The sequence below is a fragment of the Anguilla anguilla genome, chromosome 10 (genome assembly GCF_013347855.1).
Source record: "Anguilla anguilla isolate fAngAng1 chromosome 10, fAngAng1.pri, whole genome shotgun sequence".
Taxonomy (NCBI): Eukaryota; Metazoa; Chordata; class Actinopteri; order Anguilliformes; family Anguillidae; genus Anguilla; species Anguilla anguilla.
In genome coordinates, this window is record NC_049210.1 from 15,703,394 (window position 1) to 15,727,016 (window position 23,623).

Consider the following 23,623-nt stretch of genomic DNA (forward strand, 5'->3'; position numbering starts at 1 on the left):
TCAAGCTCCAAAATATGTAATGTTACTTTAAAACCAAGGGTAACAGTCCCTCAAGGGACCATTTTCTCCCAAAAAACATCTTGAAGATACTGTAATTGACCAGTATGTGAATGTGTCACTTTGTGACCATCAGAGGTACAGCAACGACTCTGTACCTACATAAAGCTGGACAGAAGAGAATGGGTGACTCCTTCAGTTCCAGCTTATTCGGTTGGCAGTTATCCAGCTCAAGTTGCTTACATTGTTTGTTTTTCACATACCTATATATGCAGCCAGGTTTACTGAAATTTAGCTCACGTACTTCAGGCTCAAGGGTACACACTTGTTACTCAAGGTTTGAACATGTAGCCTACTGGTGGTCCAGTTAACTAAACACAAGGAGAACTAATGTTCTGTATCATCCTCCTTGGAGTTCTGTTCAATTTGGCTTCGCGTCCCCTCACAGTCCTGGTGCAGAATTAAATTTATCAAATTCATTGGCTTGTGTGGCACAAATTTCCCCTTTCCTTTCAGCCTGTGTTTTAGGCTTGAGTGCAAGCACCTGGAAACAAGAATGTATTTAGCATATTTCTCATATCTCAAGTCAATCGAGTTGAAGGTAGGGCGTTTCCTTCCCGGCTCTGCAGAACACCGAGTACTACACCAGGGTACGTCTCTCCCACGGTTACAGTTACGTACCCGCCCAGGAGATCTTGAGCGTTCCTTCCTGGCTCTGCAGAACACAGAGTATTGCACCAGCATGCGTCTCTTCCCACACAGTTACAGTAGTCTGCCTGCCTGGGGGATCTTCAGCGTTCGCACGTACACTCCACAGTCCCTGCCCGCTCTGCGAGAGGTTGTTTTGAAAACATGGTACCTGCCTGCTACCGTGCCAGGAAAATCCCATACGGAACGTTCCTTCCATACTGTATTCAAGCACTCTGCACTGCGTCTTAGTTTGTGGTAATTGATCCCACTGTTCTCATTGTTGCCAATCTCACCACAGGTACCGACTAATATCAACACAAGTATACATCTCGGTGGAGTGGTATACAAAATGGTGAAGGAGATTCATATAAAGGAACACCTTTCTGTATTGCTTCGTAAGTATCACAAGCACCCAAAATCATTATCGTACATTTATAATTTCTAGGTCATGTATTCAGAACTTACAGTGGCATATACAATGAGATGGCATACTTCAGAAGCCTCTCAGGTATTTACCAAAGGCTGCCCCCGCCCTAGTACGACACACCCTCGGACTGAGCTGTGAATTAATTATTAGTGCATTGTGTTGAGGTGACATTAGTGGGATGAACTGCGGGTAGGTGCTTGCAGAGGTGACCTTGCGTCTCTGCCACAATGCCCAGGTATTGATGGAGGAGCCACAAAGGCACAATCTGTATCCCAGCCTGTGCTTGTGCTGCTTGGGCTGGTTTTCAGGACAATCAGCTACCATGTACACCTGCCTATTTATGAATGTATACAAATCAAATACATAGGGGTCTGCTTCTGCCCTGTATCAGTGAAGGTAAACATTTTCATTTAATTCATCCAGAACCGTACAGTACAGTGTGTTGCTCACAGAGAATTTCCTGCAGTGTGTTATTGGTGTGCCTATCAGGGTGAGACCAAAGAGAAGTCAGTCGTGGGACCTGCAGGGTAACACCTCAGGTAAACAGTACCAACCATTTCAAATGAACACACAACAGTGGAATAAAAACCGAAGCTGGCCTATGTGGCAACGCTCTCAGGAACCCCAGACTGCACACCACCGTTTTTTCCTACGGGCCGAGCGGATAGAAGGCACCTGTGGTCAGATCTCTCTGCGTCCTGCGGAGGCGTGGCTCTCTGGAGGTCGTGGGTCAGCGTCGAATCCCGCGTCGTGTCCCTCCTCCTCCTCAGAGTCGCTGCAGCGCGCCAGACTGGGCGCTGCCGCGGTGCCGCCGCCACCCTGCGGCCCGGACACGGCAGCGAAGAGCAGGGAGCAGAACTGCCAAAACAGCCCCCAAACGGGTTAGTGGTGGATAAGGCAGGATGCAGCACTCTCAAAAGCCCATCACATGAACACAAACGCTGCACCTGCCATTCACTTCCACAGGCAGAACCTTTGGCCCTCAACAACTTCTGCATAAAGTTCATAGTCTCACCAGTGACTGTTACAACTAGTCAGTTTAGTGTATCAGATTAGGGTGAAATTCTGTTTTTGAAGCCGTTAAACAAAATGCCCATTGGTGGATTAAGCAAAAGCGCACATACAAACATGTTCAACGAACGATGTGATCTGACGGCTGATCAGCTGAGTCAGGTCTGCAGGTTTAGTTCACGGCCTCAACTCTTCCCAACAGGCCAAAAACATAACTGGTGTGTGCACCTGCAGGTGCAATATGTCAGCTACGAAAAGAAAGTTCAGGCGAACCTGAAACAAAATATCTACTCAAGCAACATTCCATTATGTTACAGAATTTACCACAAGATTACAGCATTACACAAAAATACATAAATTATTCTTGTTGGTTCACTATTTAATTTATATATTTTGTACTAAGAATGTACTTTGGCCATATCCAGGGGCTTGAAGGTAGCAAATTCAACCCGTCACTGAACTACAGTCAAGACAAAAATGAGCAGATAATTTATTTTAAGTGCAGGTCAGTGAGCAGCTGAGGGGACATCGGGGAGAGGACAGAAATGGAACGCGAGGGACGGAGGGTTCAGTTCCGCTGCAGCAGTCAGGAACAGCTGCTGCTCTGGCACCTGAGTCACACAGCACCGCTAACATCAAGCTAACCTTCCCGCCGTCTCTCCAAGAAACAGCAACCCGGGAGACTGAGGAAAAAAGTCTAACGTTCTACAGTATTGATAAGCTTCTGCTTCTGGTTGAGCGTGCAGTAGACACACAGACGTGTATGTGTGAAAAGCTGAGACCAATGGTTTCGTAAAAATAAAAAAAAAATCCCTGAGCTGCAGTTCATACACAGGTGGGCAAACACAAACTGTAAATGGTGGTGATGCAATTCCATGCTCATAACCTCAGGGGCCAACAAGCCGATTCATAAAGTCTGCGCAGCAAGAGTGGGAATTACTCAGGCGTCGTGAATCCCTTCGAAGGCTGCAATTATGCGTCTTTCCACCGGGGGTGTCAGAATGCGGTGGTTGTGGTCGTGACGCTGCCGGGAGGCTGCCAGTGATTTTCCACTAATGTACCAGCGTACTGAATGTTCTGCTCCGATGACAGGGTGTGTAGGACTGCACTGTGTCATGTTTTGTGCTGTGTAATTTTATATCACGCTGTCTCAGTCTGGCCATGCAAACACTCGTCAGGCTAAACCAATCAGCTAAACAAAATGTTACCTTCACTTTGCAACAATATTGCATTTCGTTGATAAAACTTCCTTTCAGGATTCTCAAAGCACTTGATACATAGGGGAGGTGACATCACCAACTGCAACAGATGTTCAGAACCAATCTGATGGTTGTGTATAGCAGCCATTTTGCACCAAAAGTCCCCATGAGATTTAAATTGGATTTACTCATCCTATTAAGATTGGATATAATTAATGGCCAGAATGAGAGCCAGATTTGGCAAGGGAAGGCTATAGGATTTGCCTTGGAGGCACTATATAAAGGATAGCCATCACTGTCATTCCTGCACTGAGACAGTAGGCATCATTCAAGTGCTTTAGGTGCAAGTAGATCTCTCATAAATGTTGCAGAAACCCAAACCTCTTAGCATGATGCTTGATATTCATTACATGCGCCAGCTACGCCTGTTGGACAGAAACTCACACTACAAATTGTTTTCCTCACTGCACTTGTAAATTTGATACCCAAATTTGCAGCCCAGAAATTTCCATTTTCTCAGGGTTTGTCAAATCCTCAAAACAACAATGAACCGCACGCTATTTCTCAGAGAGCTTTGAATATTCAATATTTTAAAACTCATTGGGACTCAAATATAAAGTGATCTTAAAGGAAAAGGAGAGGTGCACTGCTTTACCATCAGGGTGCAGATGTGAGCTGCCCTCCTTACCTTCAAGGTAGCTGGAGGCGCAGGTGTAGTCTTGGCGGGCTCCTGCGACCCCAGCCCACCGTCAGCCCTGACCTCTCCTCGATCATCGACATGAGCCCTGCTGTGGAGGCCGAGGAGCTCTCTCATACGGGCCTGCCCACTGAAAACAGGGCTGCCCTGACTGGAGGCCACCAGCTGCTCCACAGGGCCCAGGCGGGGTGTGATGTCACCCTGGACGGGAGGCTGGGACGCAGCAGGACTGCGGGAGTCTGTTTCACCTCCGCACCTGAAAACATGTCGGGCACTGTGTCAGCAGAGTCCATCTCTCCCTCCGTTACTACAGCGTCACATCACTGAGGGACAACTTGACCGCCCGAAAAACATTTTTTTCATTTTTTTTTTTCATATTTTGAACCTGTGCTGCAGTTCTGAGAAAGAACTTGCATGTGATCAAGTCGGTCATGTTGACTTGAATTCATGAGAGGTTACTGCCATAAATAACTACTAACTACAGTCTGATTCCAAGCAGAAGCAAGTGCCAGACTAGAAACATGAGAAGACTATGTCCCTCAAGTAATCTGCATTTGAAATGCTGCTTTAATTGTAGGAATAATATATGGCACTTTTTAAATACATGCGGTAAGGGAGTCCATGTGGTCAGCAGGGCAGCCAACTCCCACCCCGTCTGAAAATCTCCAGGGTACCCAGTTCAACTCCATATCGTGACCCTTTTTGTACTGTAATCTCATCTCCACCTGTAACCTTTCCCAGTCGGAGTAAAGTGAAACTATACATAAGGAGAGCAGACAGTCCTCTCTTCTAAAGAAATACATTAAATAAATATATTCTGTCAAGACAATTTGACAATAGGATCACATTTTTTTAAGAATCTTATATTCTTCAGTTAAAGCTTTCTTTTCAGGAAAATGGACTTTGAGACTTATGACACCCTCAACACTAGCCTTTGGTGAGATAAGTGAGTATACTGCATTCTCATGGAGGCAGAATGTGTGTGTGCCTATGCGTGCGCAGACTGTGCAGTTGCCTGATTGTGCAGATAATCCACGTGCTCGCGTCTGATGCGTGTCTGAGCCTGTGCCGCGTGAGGGGCTGGCTCAGCACGTGCCGGCATGCGTGTGTATGTTTGTGTGTGTTAGGGGGAGTGGTGGAGGAGACCACGCCCCCTCTCTGAATAACCTCTGGAGCACCCGCCTTGGATGGCAGAGCTCCAGAGCCACACGCTGTGAGCAGCAGGCCTCTCCCCCTGCTCTCTGCTCACCTGCACGTGGCTGGCGAGGTCTCTGAATTTCACATGCCCAAAATAACCACAGTGGGGGGGGCTGCTTTTCACCGGGTTTAAAATACAAACAAAAAAGTCACATTCGATTACTGTCATCAGTAAATTCCACGCTGCTCTCTGCAGCTGAAGCCTTGTGATCTTACCCCCTATTCGCACAACCTCTTCACTTCACTTGTTCATTTCTTCCCTCACTAGGATGAAAATACATTCAATACTCATCAGCCTATGTGCCTGAATGTATGTATTTTAGAGAAGTCCACAGCAGTAGTCACCAAGCTAGTGTAAACACTGAATACATGGTCTCATGCCACAAGCTCTATTAGGAACCTTTTTTTCATTTACAATTTATACTATCTCTGGTTTGAAGTATACTTGTGAAAATATCTTTCAAAAAATGTTAAAGGAGGTACTGACCCACACAGCATTTGCCTGAGAAACGAGTCTAGGTAAGGACACACTCTGTGCATACCACACCACAGAGCAAACCTCTGCTGAGCTTTGGTCTGAGAGCCGGGTAATACAACTGCCTGAGACCAAGGCTAGATTTCAACCTCGCTGCTTTAAAAATAAACACATGACAAATGTATTCCGTGCACACAATTTCACAATACGATTAAACGTTAAACAGATTTAGATTTACTCCTTTTATAGAATTTAAATATCACTTTTCAGAAAACGTTAATGAACTTTGAGACTCGCGACACCCCCATGAATGCCCTTTGATGAGGAATTAAGCCCCTCACTGAACAAAGAGGGGGGTGGCCATCATGCCATCTCTCGTCAGGTAGGAAGAGCTGCAGTCTGTAATTATTAGTGGTTATATAATGAATGCTGCTTTTCCTGGATCCTGACGTATTTTGGGGTTTCAGTGGTACTGCAGTGGAACTCAGATCCAAATTTAAACAAGCTGTGTTCTCTCTGAGGAGTTGGTGTTAACGCTGATATTGTGGGGGAAAAGAATCCTCTGGGGATTCATCTTTGCATGCGAGTCTTTACAAATACCACATAAGCTGCAACAATCCCTCAACAGCCGATTATAGAGTCCATATTCAGATTACAAGAAGAAAAAAACAATCCTTTCATATTAGCAAATGAAAATGAATGTACGGTATATTAATCTAAAACAAAAAACTACATTAAAACAGGTGGAAAATAAACAGCCTGTCACATTTGTGTCCTTACAGATTTGCATTACTTATCAATCTCTAACCTAAACTGAAATATGCCCAGACTGCGTTAAATCTGCGTGTGTACGGGAGCCTTCAGTTTCCAGCATCAGCGCAGAGTGCTTTAAGCTTGACTGCAGTGTGCGTGGGCACCCCAGATGTGCGGTGATGCGCAGTAGAGCCGGCTGGGACCCTCTCCGGCTCAGAGCGCAGACGCTAACGCGGACAGAGCGGCGGAGAGCCGCTCTGACATCACGGCCCGAGCTGGAAGGGTCACTAGCGGTCACGAGGCTTACAGACAGACTATCAGGCCTCTGTCACAGTACTGCTCTGCCCCACATGCGCGGACAGCTCGGTCCGTCACAGAGCTGCAGTGAGCCTTGCGCTCAGCCCTGCAGAAACCAGCCAGTGGATGACTGGGGGGGCTGAAGGAGCAGGAGTGTGTTCTTTTTTTAATATGCTTTTAGCTTCAAATTATTAGCGCCTGCCTGCGTGGAGTTGTGTGAGGTTGTGTGAGGTTGTGTGCGGCCATTCGTGCTTGCGTGAGCGCGCTCCCGTTCCGCTTCACTGAATCATCAGGGACTAGCCTTGTCCTCACTCAGACAGGTCTGCAGTGCATCTCACAGAGAGCCCTGTATTGTACAGCACCACTGAGAGGACCTGCAGAAGCTTGAACCCGTGACCTCTGCCCGAAGCTCTGCCAGTGGAAGCAGTGGAGAAGGTGACGAGGGTAAAGACGGGGTTTACCCTGGTGCGCCAGGGGTCCTGGCCTCCTCCTGGGGGCCTGGAGCCTGGGAGGGGGTTCTGCTCTCCGGGTCAGCCAGGGTGGCTAGCACCACGCTCGCCTCCAGCACCATGTCCACCACAGAGAAGGATATCGGCCTGAGAGAGCAGAAGGGCAGCCGTCCCAAAAAACAGCAACAGCAAGGGGACCTGTATTTACACTCCGCTCGCAATCACTTTACATTCTGACATTTGCTTAATCGTCTCTTTCCAGCGCCTGTCCCTGAGTTTACCCTGCGTGTGGGTAACTAATCCTAAGCCCAGAGTCTGAGCTCTCTGGCACAGTCTGAACAGCCCACTCACCTTGGCTCTTAGAGGTCACACAATAACGTAGGTAGGGCAAGACAGCACTTTTCCCTCTGCTAAAATGGACTAACATGTTTCACAAAACAGTATGTGAGCCCAAACGGGGAGCTAACAGGCGTCACTATTTCTGCCATGCAGCACGTTGAGGTACAATTTCTGTGTATGAAAAGTGCTGTACGAATAGTTTTTTATTACTATAATTTTCCCTTTTTTCTCCCCAATTTGGAATGCCAAACCACGCTTGCTGCAGCACTCAGCATAATTGCAGCCGACTAAAACTCTACCATCCCAGGGTGAGGCTAGAGCCAATTGTGCATCACCCTGTGAGGCTACTGACTATCTGCATTCAATACAAGACCATGAGGCCCATTCATGCACTGGAACAATAATAATAATAACAATATCTGAAAGGAGAAAAGTTCAGGAAAGAGGCCTTACTTCCCAGGTAATCCAAAGTGGATGGCCACAGGCAGACAATAGGACTCAGCGAAAGACAGCAACCCCTAAAGACAGAGATTTCTTTATCAAACTTCATGGTGGGAGCTCTATTCCAAGCACTGGTTCTTGTTGCCCTGAGGTACTCCACAGTCCAGAACTGGTTTGAACACCAATTGTGGCAGTACGTCTCATGAGGCAGAGTAACTGGTCATCTGTCACTGTGACATTTGGTCACATTCTGAAGACGCACGTCATGGCGTCCCACAACCTGACGCTGGAGTAATACGGGCTGCGCTCCTCTTAAAAGTGCTTCACGATGGCCTCCTCTTCATGGCCGCTTCCAAGACAGGCGGACATGTTCCCCAACCGGGAGCACTTTGGCCTGACGCGGCTCTCCTCCGAACCCACAGCATAGACAGCTGTCATGACGGGTTCCTGCTCAGCAAGCGGAACTTCCATCGCCCATGGCAGACAAGAGTACTATTGTGCGGAAGCGAGGGACCAGTTTCCTCGGTAGACCTCCACTGGTAAAAGCTGCAACAGGGGAAGAGGTGTCTGCTGAAAACAAGGGAGGAGCTGACATTCCAGCAGAAAGTCTGGTGTGACAGACCATGTCTTAGATGACAGCCATGCACTCCATTTAGCTCGAAAAGTGGTGCAAACCCTTAACTACCAAAAGAAACTTACCGTAGAGCCGCCTGAGGCACCTCTTTCCAGCTCATGAACTGTACGGCATCGTCGGGGAGTGGAATTTTAATGTCAGAGAAAGATCATTGCTCGAATTGTGGATGGCAGTAAATTTGACGAATTTAAGACCTTCTGTGATAGGTTTCACAAGAATATTTGGTTACCCTGTGGGTGACGGTGGTGGCTTGCGCCAACATGTTGAAGATCGCGGTGATCATTGGGGGCTCGTACAGCACCAGGAACTACAGCATGCGCAGCAGGGCCTAGCCCCAGGTTCCTGTACATGTGGCCCAATGCACGGATATCCGTGTGGAGTAGGCAGCCATCGTCTTGGCTGCTATCACAAAAGACCAGGAAGCGCCGGAGGGAAAGGAGTTCACAGCCGAGCAGGAAGCGGCCGTGAAGGAGCCCATCGTGAAGCGCTTTGAAGAAGAGGGCAGTCGTAGAACTCCAGCGCCAGGTTGCGGGAAAATGGAATCATCGACTCATCAGACACCCTTCTGGTGCTGGAGCTGAGCCTCAGTGCATTCAACGCCCCCACCAAATGCTACTAGCACCCAGGGAGCGAGGGCTGTAGATGCTAATTAATGAGCTTACCCTGAATTGATTACCCTGGTGGATCTTGCAGCAATGGTACAGGCTTACTATCATGACTGGGTATTTCAAATAGGTGAATCAAGAATAATTTGTTTGTGAAAAGCTGTTAAATTATTTTCAATGTGACTAAGGCATAGTGCAAGTATCATATAGACTAAAAAACAAAAACAACATGTACAAAGATTCTGCTTTCTGACAAGACCCACAGTAAACAGGAGAAGGATTAACATCGCTAGTTTCACTGAAGCCCAGTGTCAGAGAGCATGGTAAGTCAACAGGAAAAGGCCAGTCATGTGACGCTGTGTCCCATGCCACCAGTGTCCCATGCAGCGAATGACCCTGTAACTCAATGTGACAGGTAGGCAGCTCAATTATGCAAAGCCAGGTCCACCTGCCCGAGGGAATCAGGGCAAGACGGAATCACGCAGCGGTCGATGTCGGAGGCTTCGTAAGGCTGCGCCTCGTAACGAGCACCTACGCTAAGTGGAGATTCCACTGCATATGCTGATCAAACAGGCCCTGAGGAAACCAGGGCAGAGGTCACGGGACAGGGGGTGCTAATGTACCGAGCAGTAGGTAGCCTGCTATTCCATGATTAATGCCCAGTGTACTAACCAAAAATCACAGGGGGCTGAGGTGCCTTTGAACCGTATTAGCCCAGTGACAGGATGTAAGTTTAAAGGAGAACATTCCCATAAAATGTGTGAACACAAAACTAATTAGTTCACGACATTTAACTAAATTTCTGATGTCGATGACAATGAAGGAATGCCATGTAGCCTGGACGATATATAAAGCAGGATAGATTTTTGGATTGTACTGTAAAAATGATCAAACGCCTCACATTTAGCACCACCATCATCCATTTTTACCCTTTATAGTGCACATATATTAATTTTTTCCCTTCTGTTTCTATTCTAGGGATAATTTCAAGAGTAACTGTCTTTCTGTAGAAGTAGTGATTTTACACATGTTTATAGTTCAGTATTGTGTTTTGGTTCGATCATCAGCGACAAGAAGCCCACATTGCTTGTCTAACATGCCCCGGTGTGCAGGAAGGGACTCCTGCCCAAATCTGATTAGTGATATCAGTTTCCTTCTGAAGAGGAAAGACAAGAGTACTTTGGGGAGGTCAAACCACCTGAAAAAATGCCTGCTCTTGCTTGGGCTGGGTGCAAATATGATCAGTAGGTAAAACTCCTGAACATTCCAGCCCGGGTCATAAATAAGCCCTCATAAAAACATACGACCCATCTTAAAATAACCCCTTACCCTCAGCTCCTTCAGACAGAAGGTTATGTCAGAGTCCACTCCAACCTGGAAATAGTCAAACTCCTCCGGGTTCAGGGACATCTCTGTGTGCATGGCCTTCATGAGCTCTGCTCCCAAATAAACAGGCTGTCATGAGACCAGGCACAAGGCAAGCACCAGCAGCCATTTTGACACACTTAGATCTTTTTACCCAGTTCAAAACTGAAAACTTGGAACAGTTTTGAAACACAAAGAAGGTTAATGGAAGTTACAAAAATAATTAGTCGACACATGCACAAGCAACACAGAACTATGAGACAGAACTATCTCTAACCCTTATCCTCTTCGTAGAAATTCTTCACGTTCACCCTCATTGGAGACAGTGTCAGAGTGACCTCCTCTTGGTAGACAGGAAAGTGCATTACAATGTCACCAAGAAGTCTGGTAAAAAAATATTTTAAAAACAGGTGGGAAAAACAAGAGTGTTATTATGTAATTTTCACACATCCTACTGACAACCACCATCCTCTGAAAAGCAGCTTTTTTCTAAAAAAACACCATCAGGCAAAATTGGTCTTCAGCTTTCTCAGTTTTTCCTGCCTGCTATATTTTTCTTTTCCCTTCTGCGTAAACCAGTGACCTCATTACATTTGAGGGGAAACACATTTTGAAATAACAGAGTCAAAAGAAAAGGGCAGTGACTGCATTTCTTCTGCTCGGTCCAATTTCATCACGATTTACCGAATAACGTCACCAACCCAGTTGCGCCAGGTCAGTGATTTGAGCATGTTCCACAACCCACTTTTCAGGGGAAAACAAGCACCTACTCACATCTGCACATCATTTACAATAAAAAAAGTTTTACTTAAATGCTACATTCAAAAAACCCTAACTGTCTTCACATACAAAGACATGTCTCAACTAGCAGCTTCTCACCTGGCCTGGGCCTTTAGAACGTTGGGACAGAGATGGACTGGGAAGACAGCCTGGAGGGGCTCACACTCCTGGAAACCCAGATTGTGTGTTTTGGTGATACCTGTGTCGTGCAACATAGGGACATGCTGCACTAATACTTTCTGTAAGCACACATATGTTCATTCAATAAAGACATGTTCAATAACAATATTGGCACACCGTGCAATGTGAGTATACTGTGAACTGTACTAACGTGTTTAACCAAGGAAAAAGAAGAGACAGAGTACAAACAGAATACACACCTAGAGAGATAAAAAATACTGCCTTTCCACTTTCTGCACTCAACATTGAGAGCAGTTTATTCTGATGGAGAATTAACTACCTAGACAGGATCCACTGCCCTCTACTGTTTACTACATGCCATGTGGCCACATCTGAAATGGATAATCAGAAAGATTATTCTCTGAACAAATGTGATACTGATATAGACAACCTTAGGTTGATCTTCTGTCTATACAGCACAAAGGTGTAATTACTTCAATGACTACAGATAATAAATTATGCCTTCAAAAAAGGAATTTGGTTTTAACAAAAGCATTTCATATTAATTTTATATTCATGTAGGGAACACAATCTTCAGTTAATCTAAATGTTGTCCATCAGATTACATTTTAAAACCTGCATGGCTGCAAGAGGAGGCCTCTGTGACTGGGTGTTTGTTAAGGGAAAATTTGAAAGGAGCTCCAGGGACAAATGCAGTGCGCAGCTTGCTGATGATTCATAAGCAGTGGTGTCTAAGGTGGTGTCTACTGACTAAGATGATGTCAGCATGGAACTCCAAGTGAAAAACATCAGCAGGAAAGGGCAAAGGCAGGTATAAGTGCTTATTCCCGAACTGTAATACCCATCCATTAATTCAACGGAAAAAAACAAAAACAAAAACAAAAAACAAGCAACGGCTGATATTTTGACGGCAGATTGCAAGCTGGATAAAGAGCAGTCATTATAATACAAACTGTGGTTGGCCAACACCCTGTTAAATGACTTTACATTGCCATTTCCTAGTTCACTACCTCCATATAAAATAAAATACAAATAATAATAGTGCAGTATATACTCATTTGTCCTTGTGCTGCCTACCATGCCTGCAGAAAAACTGGAAAATCACTCGGCTGTCGGGGAGGCTGATGGATATTTTGCACCTCTTCACATTGCGCTCAATGGTAGCTAGGCAACGGAAAAGTGGCAGCACTGACTGAAACACAGGAAGTGTACACCTGTTTTACCCATCGCTCCTTTGCAACCAGACATCAGTCACTTGTCTGCAGAACAATAGCAGTCCTCAGACCCCTGCACCCCCTTATTTACAGCAGGTTGGCATTAAAAAATCTTATTTTTTTAATGCTTGTTGGTGGTCCTCCTGGTTTTCCAGATATGTTTCTTGTAATAACCTTATTTCCTGTTTTTACTGAACCTACCACAACCATGCCAAGGGCCTTTTAATACATTTTTTAATAAGTCATGCATCCTATATTCCTATATTGTTATTTAGAATTAATTCTTTAATGTGTACTGTTTCGTGTACTTTCAGGCAATGTATTAAGAAGTATGTTCCTTGTTTAATGTGGTGTGCGTGAGGCCAAAGAGAAATTTCCACAGAAATTGACAGATTTTGGATGGCGTTGTACCTTCATGGCCAGTTTGCACTTGAGGTTTGTGGGGTCACGAGGTAGCTCTGCTCCCTGAGTGTACTGCTGGAAGAACAGCGGCGAGAAAAGGAAGCAGGCATAGGCTGAGTGGGCCATGTTCACTGACCTCACTGCCAACTGCAGAGGGAAGAAGAGGGGGCCAAGACTGAACACTGTCACATAACTTAAACTGCGTCACTCACTGGTTTTAGACTGGCCCAGATCCATCAATCACTGGTGCATGCAGCTGCTTTAGCCACTGATAACAAAACTTGTCATTTATACTACATTTAATTAAAAAAAACTTAATGTTGTATAAAAACAGGTTTTTTTTGTTGTTTTTTTTTTTTTGCTTGAACCCTTATCAAGCTAACCTTGACCAGAAAGAAATGGCTACTTTTTGGAAACCTATGTTCATTGCTTATCCTTGATGCCACTTACTCCTTTCTCCAGAGGGTCCAGCCATAGCTCATTGCCTATGCGTGAGAGCGCATGAAGGGCCTTCCCAAAGACTGCCAATAAAAGGGCAAAAAACAACTTAATTTTCTCCCTGCATTGTGTACATAGTAACAAACTAATAAATGGTGATTTTTTTTTCTCTTTCCACTTACACCAGGCTAGGTATAACTGAATAAGTTAGCAAAGTTCTATTTCTTTTTGACATCTTACCAAAATAAATGTAAACAAGCTAATGTGATATTAATTTACATGATTTTTGTCAAAATGTACTAAGTAAATCGGGAACGACACTACCTAAGCAACCGCTACATGTAGCGTTTCATCAAAAATATGTGGTCACAACACAAATGACAAAGTTAACGTTGTTAATCGCTACTGAGTCTGGTGAAAAAGGCCTGGTACATACTCTATGCAAGGAACCCAAACACCAGTGCATATTTGAGACATGTGCTCTTATCGTGAACACGAGATTGCTGTCATGAGTATTCTGTGGTCATTCACTAGCATCCTAAGTGCACGTCCTCAAAATTAACGCAGCGCGGCAGCAAGGTGCAATACCCACATAAACCGCGGGGGCAGTACACAGTTTAGGCTAAATTAGGTGCAGGTGCTAGGAAGCCAAGACTAATGGCGGAATCATTTGAAGAAAAGCACTGATCTGCCCCTAGTGGATATACCTTCTACACCTCCAGTCAGACAAAAAGTAAGCTGACCAGTATGTGAACAAGGTCGCCCGGGGTGCAGCCACTTCACGTAGCTCAATGAAATTCAAGTACGTTTCCAGACGCAAGGAGGCATGCATAGCATGAAGCATGTGCGTTCACCCACTTACATTAGGTTATGTTTAGGGGCTTACACAGTAAAATGTCCGGTGTTAATTCAACTCTAACGTAATGCAACACTAACACATAACATTTGGTCCCACTCTGGAATGACCAAGTGCAATCTGTTAAGAGTTGAATTAACACAGTTAGAGTTAAACTGGACATTTTACTGTGTATGCTACTAGTCTACCTAACGTTAGGGAACTGGTAACCCCGCAAGAATATAAATCTACAAAGGCAAATTCAAACTAAACAATAACGATGCAAATTTGACAAAACGACAAGCTTATAGGCTAGTTTCATCGAGCAAATTTCCTAACCTAGCATACCTTTCACGTTGTTTCCTTCAATGACGCATTTCATTTTGACTAGCTAACGTTAACTCAGTGAATTTATCTCTGCTGGGTTATGCTCTCAACGTCGGTGACATAAATTTACTTGTGGGTTCTTAGTTATAGGTAGCCAACGTTACTTCGTATATAAACTATCGTTTAACTCTTCTTTCATCGTTTCATTTCATATTAAGTTCACCCAGGTACACACACAACAACGTACGCTAGCCTGTGTGGAAATTTCTGTCACCGGCGTTCGGTACCCTCGCGCCTTGGTACGACGCTAGTGACGCTGCCACACCTGTGGCGGGATGACAGAGTTCAGTCAGTAGATGCGACCAGCGGAAACTTTTTTTTGCCCTTTTGCATCATTGGCTGGGCGGTTTGCTTGAAGTGAAGCCGCAGCCAAGTTCTCGTTCCACGTCGGATCTGGTGGATCTAATTCCTACAAACCACAGTATTAAACCCGACGTGCATTTATTTAACTTACCTTAAACGTTCCTACCACTATTACGTTGTTTGATATTTGAAAATGTATAATTTTGAAACTATACAGCTTTCTTAAATTTACCACATCTGATTTACCATAGTCGAACTACGTGCTTTAGAATTCCAAACTGTCAGCATTTTTTATGGAAACTGAGAATGTTCACCTATACATTCATCAAGAGATAAAGGGCAGTTATGGTAGCCTAATTTATTTGTAGTGTTATCGTGATTGCCATAAAAAAATTGTTTTAGGCTCTTCAGATTTTGATGGATACTTTTGCATCCAATTAGAGGAATCCCTATTTTTAACTTAAGGTAATTTGTTGCCAATTGCCATCGATGTTTAATCATATAGCACACCCGACATGCATTCAACGCTCTACCTGAACTGTATAGGTAGCCTACTGTTTTTGTGTCTGTGGCCCAACTTAAGGGTGTTGGCTTTTTACATGGCACCACCTAGTGGCCTTTAGGTAAGCAATCGGCTTACTTTAAGAAGCATTCATGTCATCAACAGCATCTGGAAGCAAAGGTGGGTCCCTTATAATCATATTGATGTGAGAAAAATGATTAAGAAGGGTCATATCCAGTGTCCTGTTCTGCTGTCAAACAAAGACGTATATAGATGTTTGGTTATTATGCTGTCTGAAAATGTATCTAGTACAACCTATTGGTATGCCAATGGGTTCTTATTTAAGTCGGACTTTGTTTAATTTCAAGCAGGAGTGAAAGTTTAGAAATGTCAATTATCACCTGAACATGGCAGGGGACAGTGCAACCCCGACAATGTGGTGATGAGCTACTAATGTTGAAGGACAGTGTTGCATCCTCCTGATACTGTAGACTGTTTGTGAGGTAAGGAGACATGTCCATGCTCACTTTCAGTATACAGTAAAATTACAAATCACTCTCAGGTCAGTTCACAGAGAAAATGGTTTTTGGTTTTGGTGTATTTTTGGTTGCTAAAATGATCACATTTAAAATGTACAGCTTTGAAATTGTTTATTTCACAGTAGTGTATATAGTACACTAACATATATTCTTACTGGTCCGTTTTACTATTTTGTATCTCAGTGTTGAAATGTGGAGTCTTTGTTTCATAATGCATCTGATTAGGCCTCTGAGAGGGTTTCTTCCGGCTCTATTGAGAGAGAGCTCATGTTTTCACTCAGACACTCTTCTTCAGTCTTTTCTTGCTTCTCTGGGGGGCCCTCCCATCGTTTTGCTGCTGGAAAATATTTTTAATGTCAGTGTTAATCAAAAATATTTTCACATACACACACAGCACGCATATTTCCACCAGCACCTTGTTGAATCCATGCCGCAAAGAATTTAGGCTCTTTTGGAGGCAAACGTGGGTCCTACCTGCTACTAGATAGGTGTACCTAATAAAATGTTTGTGTGTGTGTGTACATATACGCACATATGATCACTGTGTTTGCAAATGCCACATAATTACAAAAAAACAATAGTATTAGCAATATGACCAACTCACTTTTATTTATAAAAGTCTGGTACAGCAGGTTGCTGAGCTTGGTGAGCTTGGTATCTTGACCGACCCCTGATATACTTGCCTTTCAGAGATGCGTTTCGTGCTGCATGTTCATTTGTTTTAAGCATTCTCAGTCCTGTTTCATTTGAAGTATTGGATGCTGTCCTGTAAATCACATCACAAAAGTCAGGAGTACATAATGATGAAATATTAATGACAGTTTCAGACATCATTTATTAATTGAATGCTGTTGTTTCAAGGATTTTATATTTCCCATAGATTCCATGGAATGGGTTTTCACCTCTTCTGACTGTAGCCAATGCTTGGTAGGATGACCTTCCCAGAATGAACTCCAGCTGCTTGTCTGGTTCGGTTTGGCTTACTACTGTCAAGAGATCGGGAATCAGCCTTACTGGCCAATTCTGATGTGTGCTTCTTTTTGAACTGTGGAGTTCTGTTTTCTCCCAATCCACGTGCACCTAGGAAACCAACAGAGGTTTACATATTACAAAGTCCTGCAATGTAGCATCAGTGCCAATGATCATTTAAATCAAATGTAGAATGTACTTTCCTTGTCCCTTCCCATTCAGGCAGTTTTAAAGTGTAGGAGATATTGCAAACCTGCTCTGATGCAGTGGTGTAACACATCGAGGTAGTGTCTTTTCATCAGTCTCTGCATATGTTCTGTGCTGTACACGTTGGCAATGCTGTACAGGTAACGTTTTTGCCCATGTGTCAGGCTTGGATGCTGGAAGGTATACAGAATGTGGTTAGTGGATGGGTTTTTGCTAATACTGCTGATGTAGTGTGAAGATACTACTTGTGAGTCATTCAATATTATACCAACCATAGAAAAACTACCAAATCTAAATAAACAGAACACTTTTCACTTCACAATGTATGCAGGCACATAAAATGAAACTAACGTGAATTATCACATCACTAAGATTGCAGGAAAGGCACCGCTTCGGAAAAAGATTACACATTATGAACAAGCAAATACAGTTTTAGGGAATTTTATAAATTTTATAAATTGCTAGAATTGCAGCAAATAGAGTGTGTACAAACAGTCAAAACTTAAGAAAAATATCAGTTTGATTACCTGTAAAAATGGAGCAGCCATTAAAGACTTTGGAATGTGTATAGTTTTAATCTGATGGGCTTCAGACGTCTGCTGTGGAGGGGCCTTGAAATGGGATCTTCTCTGGCCTCTCGCACTGGTATCATGACCACTGAACTGACTGTCAGAACCTGTCATTGACAGTTAAATGTCATAAAAACTAAATAACATACACCATGCATAAATCAGCCTCAAAACATATTTTTCTTTCTTGACAATAGCAATTGTCATCACTTTGCTGAATGGTGATTTAATCAATATAAAAGTAAAGTTCAGTATTATAAATACAACTTATTTAAACTAATAATGTGCATCTATTTAACATGCTATTCCTAACAACTGGGCCGCTGTGATGTAACTGAAAACATGGCAACAGCTGTATTCCCTCCGCTCCCTTAATGCAAAGAGAGAGAGAGAGAGAGAGAGAGAGAGAGAGAGAGAACAGCTTCCTATTACAGTCAATTTCCACTGTCCCTATTCACAGATCACCAGGTGTACCATTACAAGTAACTGCACACCAGTACCTTCCCAGGAAATTCCGTTTCAAGTAGAACGACGGCTTAAAGTATAAGTATTTGGCTACTTGGAAACATCCAAGTAAAATAAATAACATGCAGTAGTACATACCTATATATTTGCCCCTTTGTGGACAAGATCCTGCAGACCTAGGGACAATAATAGTAAAATAATCTATTAACTAACCATGTGCTAGTATTTCTATATCGAAAAACGTTATATAAACGTGTGCAGGCTACCTATATAAAATGTAAGCGTTAACGGACGGTCGTCCAATACAATTTCTGGCAATATCGTTATGAACAGCACAGAGAATTACACAGCCAATGTAAGAAATGTCACCCTAAAAAAACTGCTACAGCTCAGCAGAAGTTTTATAGCTGTTATAACTGTATAATTTCTGAAAGACAACAATAAAATATGTGACAATCCCTTAAACAGCTATTGACCTACTTGATATTTCCAAAGCCCAATCGACACTGCTAGTTTCTGTTACCAGAATCACGGACTATTTGATCTATCCTTGATATCAGGTTATCCATGCATGCTTACCTCGTTGCTAAGTAGCGACTGCTTTCGTGCTGGATTAGATGTTCTCCGTTACTGTTTTGTTCCACGAATGTCACTTGTTTTCTCATAATTTGTCTTTTCGCAATTTTTACAAATAGTTTAGATTTAGCGACGGTGCTTAACGTTGCAGTGTGCTCCCTTTTACTTATCGGAAAAGGTCGTGTAACAGGAGGGACATACACCCCACGAAGCACTCTCTCTTGCGCCTGCGTATCTGAAAAAGCGACGTATTCCCTGTATAATAGATTTTTATAACATAAAAAGTAGGCTGTATATAGGCTATCTATAGAAACACCATTCCAAAAATCGGTCTGCAGTGTTACCCTGGTTTCCCAAGTAATATTTCTGATGTAATTAGAAGGGAAATTCAGGAGTAGCAGGAAGAAAAAAATAAGGAAAAACAAACAATAAGTTTTATTGTGTGGCAGTGTGAAGTTGTATCCGAATACTGTGTACTTAAATGAGGTCACATAAATTAATGTTTGCAAGGAGGGAGTGTCTGAATGTTACTGATTTCTGTAGAACAATGGTTCTCAAACCCGGTCCTTGGCGCCCCCGTGTAAGATGGTTTTCGTTCCAGCCACAATTGCAATTCTAACAAGATGTTATTTTTTCTTAATTTGGTGCTTTTTTAGAGGGATTATTTACTCTCTTCAGGTACATTATGCCGGAAATAGCTGTACATGTCATGAAGAATAAAATTCCCATGTTCATATTGAGCTATATTGCAAACAATTAAATAAAAACATGAAATATGTATATTTATAATCAAATTGAAGACTGAGGTTCATCAATAAGTTCCTAATTAGGTTATTGAACACATGTTTAATTTCATAAACTTTTTTTCTTAAACCTGTGGGTACAGTACAGGTTTGGCAGATTACAATTTGCTTTGTCTTTGAATTCTTTATCTTCCAGATGATTTGTTTTAAGGGTCAGGTCTCCACACTTTAACCACTTAGGAGCCTATTGATTCACCTCAGACTTTAATTTGATCATTTAAAAATAATTTACCTCTTTTTATGCAATTGTTTGCAATACAGCTCAATAAGCACATTGTGAACATTGGAATTTAATGCCATGCATAGCTGTTTCTGACATAATGTGGCTTAAGAGGGTAAATGATCCCTCTAAACATGAGTACATAATTAAGAAAAAATAACAGCTTGTTAAAATTCTAGAATTGAAATTGTGGTTGGAACGAAAACCAGCATACACATGGGCCCCCAGGTCCAAGTTTGAGAACCACTGCTGTAGGAAACCCTGAAAAGTGCACAAATTCCAGGGCTGTACAGCAGGCACATGCTTGGAGGCGTGTCCAAGCACCTGCCCCTTTTGCCCCAAGTGCATCTATGATTTTATTAAAAAGAATGGAGATATGCTTCACCAACCCACAACCTGGTGAACAGTATATCTTCCATTCCAAATTCATTTAAAAATGTATTTAGCTAGGTTCAAGTGTACCTAAAAACTTAAAATTCTCAACAGCTTTACACCTGATGCACATTTCTGATAACAACTATTGTAACTGAATGTATCAATAAAACTTGGAACTAAAGTTATTGTGTGTATGTCAAACCATAGCCTGCTGAGGTGGCCGTTGAAGAAAGATAATAATTTATCTCTAAAATCGTGATTCGCCTGAATCTTATAGACTGTAAAAAAATATCCAGGAATGTATCGGTATCTGGAGACCACGGTACGGGTCCTCGTGCGTCTGTTATTCACACTCCGGTACCGTAGGTGGCGATAATGTGTGGTTTCGCCAAAAAATATGCTCTAACTTGTAGGTTGGTTGCAGAGACTGTGGTTGGTAGCTTTTTCTGCTGTAGCAAGTCTGGAAGGGTAGCCAGCTAGCTACAAATTCAAGATGCCGGTAAGTGTTTTTACATAATCTTTTACCTCAGACCACTATAACGTTTCCGCTGTACATTTGCTTCTTTTTGGCCATACAGTGAATGTATTTACAGACGCGGTCGATAGAGCTAGTATTTTAGATACCAAATGGATAAGTAGCAGCCGCTAGCTAAGGAAGTGGCTAGCTGAAAGCAATAACTAGCTAGCTGCTAACTAGTGTTTGTTTGTTGGTTGTTGTTTAAGACATTATTATTACTTTGCAACATTAGATGAATTCCTGTATGTCTCGCTGCGTTTGCTAGATTATTTGATGTCAATCTTTATAGGGAAATACCAAATCTATTAGGCAGTTATGTTACCCTGCTGCTACTATGATACTTAACGTACCTGTCAGTGTCAGGGACATATAGCCTAGATATCAGAATGAGGAAAAAGATTGGTAAATAACTGTGTTACAAAAAGCAATTGGTTAGATTGATTTCTTGTTTAATTTATTTCCATAGTGTATGCAAACTTTTCAAATTTAGTTGTAAGTTACTAAACATTTCTGTTTTGTTTAACAATAGGCTTATCATTCGAATTTGATGGATTCTGACTCAAAGCTGGTGGGGAACATGGCTTTGCTTCCCCTGAAAACCCAGTTTAAAGGTCCCGCTCCCAGAGAGAGTAAGTATTTTTAAGTCCTGTGTGACATACTGCAGTGTTATCAATGATGAACGATACTGTCCGAAAACGTCTCCTTTTTTGATGTACACGAACGACTATTGTTGGATTGTGTATGGGTGAAAATTTGAGTTTCACGCCCACTTAGCCAGCGTGGCTACAACAAACGCTTGCTTCCTTATTTGGAAATGTTCAGGGAGCGAAGCAATGGAGCGAAGTCAACCTTAAAGTGATAGCCCACCACAAATCCCATGTTAATATCATGTACTGGCACATTCTGAGACTTTGTTTTTTTTTTTTTTAATTCACTGTCTACATAAATATACCCCCACACATGCCTAGTACCTTTAGTATGTCGCTCAGCCATGTGGCATATTTGAAAGTATAGCATGTTAACATTTTAATTGATATTTTTTTGCAAATAGAAGCACATAGTTTCAAATAAGTTCACAAGAATGAAGTTGATGGTGTGTGACATAAACTGAAAATAGTACTTTCAGCACACTACTTTTCTAAGCCACCATGAAAGAATCATGTGGCATTGTATACATGTTTAACGTGAAAATGTCATATTGCATTTGTATATATTGTATATATGTTTACTGTTTCAGCCAAAGATTCAGACATCATTGACGAGGCCATCTACTACTTCAAAGCTAACGTATTCTTCAAAAACTATGAAATTAAGGTGAGACTCCTGTTTGCCAGTCAGAAACAGGTGGCACTTTACATATACTATTTTTTTTTTCAGGAATGCCAGATGTGTAACTTGCATGGAGTACATTTGCCTTGTTTAGATTTTCATATTGCGTACTGATTTTATTTTCTCTAAGCACTGCTATTGTTGCTTTAGAGCATGTATGGTAGTTTTAAATTTAATTAGGAGTTGTATTTGTTATAAATACAACATACTCCACGGAACTATACAGTACATACATATACTTTATATTTTGAACACGACTTTTGAATAAAAATATTGATTAGATAAAAATGCTAATCTCTTATCCTGCATGAAAACCAGGAAATGAGAATAAAGATGGCCTTTTATCATTGTAAAGGTAACTCCTGTGCTTCTATTTCTCCCCAGAATGAAGCGGACAGAACCCTGATTTACGTGACCCTGTACATTTCGGAATGCCTTAAGAAGTTACAGAAGGTATGAATGTCCTGTAATTTGCAAGTATTATATTCAGCAAGTGATCACCAGGGCATTGTATGCAAATCCCAGGATCATAGGCGCATTACATTTTTATATGTGTTTAGCATGGTACAGTTAATTTGTCTGTGTGTTGACCTTTTAATCTGGTTTTGACATTTGCAGTGTAGCTCCAGGGGCCAAGGAGAGAAAGAAATGTACACCTTGGGAATCACAAACTTCCCGATTCCAGGAGAACCAGGTTTCCCTCTCAATGCCATGTATGCCAAGCCCACAAACAAGCAGGAAGAGGGTAATGGAAAAAGAGATACTTCCTGGTAGAATTATCTTTACAGGTTACTGAGGAAGTTGAGATTGTTTATCAGATAAGTGTGTGTATCAGCTACATATTGTCTGGAGGCACATGGATGTAAAATCTATGCTACTGTCCACAGAGACCATGAGAGGCTACCTACAGCAGATTCGACAGGAGACGGGTCTGAGGCTGTGCGACCGTGTTTTCGACCCCCAAACGGATAAACCCAGCAAGGTGAGGTTTAAAGAGTTACTCCTTCTGTCAGATGTCTGCTCTTCAGGGACGTTTGCTAACCCCTTGTCAAGAACTTTCACAAATTTGGTCAGTCCCATTGTCCCAGGATCCCATTTATCCCCCGGATTAGATTTGATTGTAGGCTGTGTGAAATGCTTTGCAAAGCATACAGTATGCATGAAGTGTATCTACTGACTAAAACTAAAAGTTTTTATCCAGTGCTGATGCTAACCTTTCTTTCTTGTGGTATAAAAGTTGATAAATGTCTTTCCTTCTAGTGGTGGATTTGCTTTGTGAAGAAACAATTTATGAACAAAAGCCTGTCTGCGCCAGGACAGTAGACAGCCACTGGAAAATTCAACTGCAAGGTTGAACTTTTTGTCTGTTTGGACAACCTTTGGTGTTTTTTTATACTGTGTATCATGGATGTAATTAAATGAAAATGACTTGTTGGCCAATTCATTGTTAGGCTGGTGCTTAATAAAACAAATTGA

At 42.6% G+C, this 23,623-nt stretch overlaps 3 protein-coding genes across 5 annotated transcripts; 1 reads left to right on the plus strand and 2 right to left on the minus strand.

Moving 5' to 3' along the window:
• Positions 1-1,076: 1,076 nt before the first annotated feature.
• Positions 1,077-15,247, minus strand: rad9b (RAD9 checkpoint clamp component B). 2 transcript variants are annotated; one of them, XM_035379895.1, is made up of 12 exons: positions 14,735-15,247; positions 13,564-13,634; positions 13,123-13,260; positions 12,575-12,689; positions 11,456-11,555; positions 10,854-10,960; positions 10,541-10,647; positions 7,985-8,049; positions 7,205-7,339; positions 4,013-4,277; positions 1,790-1,972; positions 1,077-1,596 (listed from the first exon to the last, which is right to left on the minus strand). In XM_035379895.1, the coding sequence occupies exons 1-11, from the start codon at positions 14,766-14,768 to the stop codon at positions 1,796-1,798; spliced, it is 1,314 nt and encodes a 437-aa protein (XP_035235786.1). In that variant the 5' UTR covers positions 14,769-15,247; the 3' UTR covers positions 1,077-1,596; positions 1,790-1,795. The 2 variants fall into 2 exon arrangements, with proteins under 2 accessions (XP_035235786.1, XP_035235785.1); XM_035379894.1 differs by having other exon boundaries at positions 1,077-1,972.
• A 966-nt stretch (positions 15,248-16,213) lies between these two features.
• On the minus strand, positions 16,214-19,267 carry LOC118206776 (protein FAM216A-like). 2 transcript variants are annotated; one of them, XM_035379840.1, is made up of 7 exons: positions 18,907-19,267; positions 18,466-18,503; positions 17,821-17,969; positions 17,340-17,466; positions 17,020-17,197; positions 16,801-16,883; positions 16,214-16,454 (listed from the first exon to the last, which is right to left on the minus strand). In XM_035379840.1, exons 1-7 carry the CDS (start codon positions 18,990-18,992, stop codon positions 16,339-16,341), a joined length of 777 nt encoding a protein of 258 aa, XP_035235731.1. In that variant the 5' UTR covers positions 18,993-19,267; the 3' UTR covers positions 16,214-16,338. The 2 variants fall into 2 exon arrangements, with proteins under 2 accessions (XP_035235731.1, XP_035235732.1); XM_035379841.1 differs by having other exon boundaries at positions 16,214-16,451; positions 18,907-19,254.
• Positions 19,268-20,672: 1,405 nt separating this feature from the next.
• On the plus strand, positions 20,673-23,587 carry LOC118206730 (actin-related protein 2/3 complex subunit 3-B). The gene is made up of 7 exons (XM_035379755.1): positions 20,673-20,800; positions 21,348-21,447; positions 22,056-22,132; positions 22,532-22,600; positions 22,766-22,892; positions 23,035-23,129; positions 23,408-23,587. Exons 1-7 carry the CDS (start codon positions 20,795-20,797, stop codon positions 23,468-23,470), a joined length of 537 nt encoding a protein of 178 aa, XP_035235646.1. The 5' UTR covers positions 20,673-20,794; the 3' UTR covers positions 23,471-23,587.
• Positions 23,588-23,623: the final 36 nt, after the last annotated feature.

Bases quoted from the DNA above. Each gene is read 5' to 3' on its own strand.
- rad9b (XM_035379895.1), bottom strand. From the start codon at position 14,768: ATGAAATGCGTCATTGAAGGAAACAACGTGAAAG. The intron at 11,556-12,574 runs GTAGGCAGCACA...TGCACGACACAG, and splicing joins CCAGTTTTTCTGCAGGCATG to GTATCACCAAAACACACAAT. The intron at 8,050-10,540 runs GTAAGGGGTTAT...CTCTGTCTTTAG, and splicing joins TCTGTCTGAAGGAGCTGAGG to GGGTTGCTGTCTTTCGCTGA.
- LOC118206776 (XM_035379840.1), bottom strand. From the start codon at position 18,992: ATGAGAAAACAAGTGACATTCGTGGAACAAAACAGTAACGGAGAACAT. The intron at 18,504-18,906 runs GTAAGCATGCAT...TATTGTCCCTAG, and splicing joins AGTCGCTACTTAGCAACGAG to GTCTGCAGGATCTTGTCCAC. The intron at 17,198-17,339 runs GTTTGCAATATC...TTGGTTTCCTAG, and splicing joins ACACCACTGCATCAGAGCAG to GTGCACGTGGATTGGGAGAA.
- LOC118206730 (XM_035379755.1), top strand. The intron at 21,448-22,055 runs GTAAGTATTTTT...TTACTGTTTCAG, and splicing joins AGGTCCCGCTCCCAGAGAGA to CCAAAGATTCAGACATCATT. The intron at 23,130-23,407 runs GTGAGGTTTAAA...CTTTCCTTCTAG, and splicing joins AAACGGATAAACCCAGCAAG to TGGTGGATTTGCTTTGTGAA.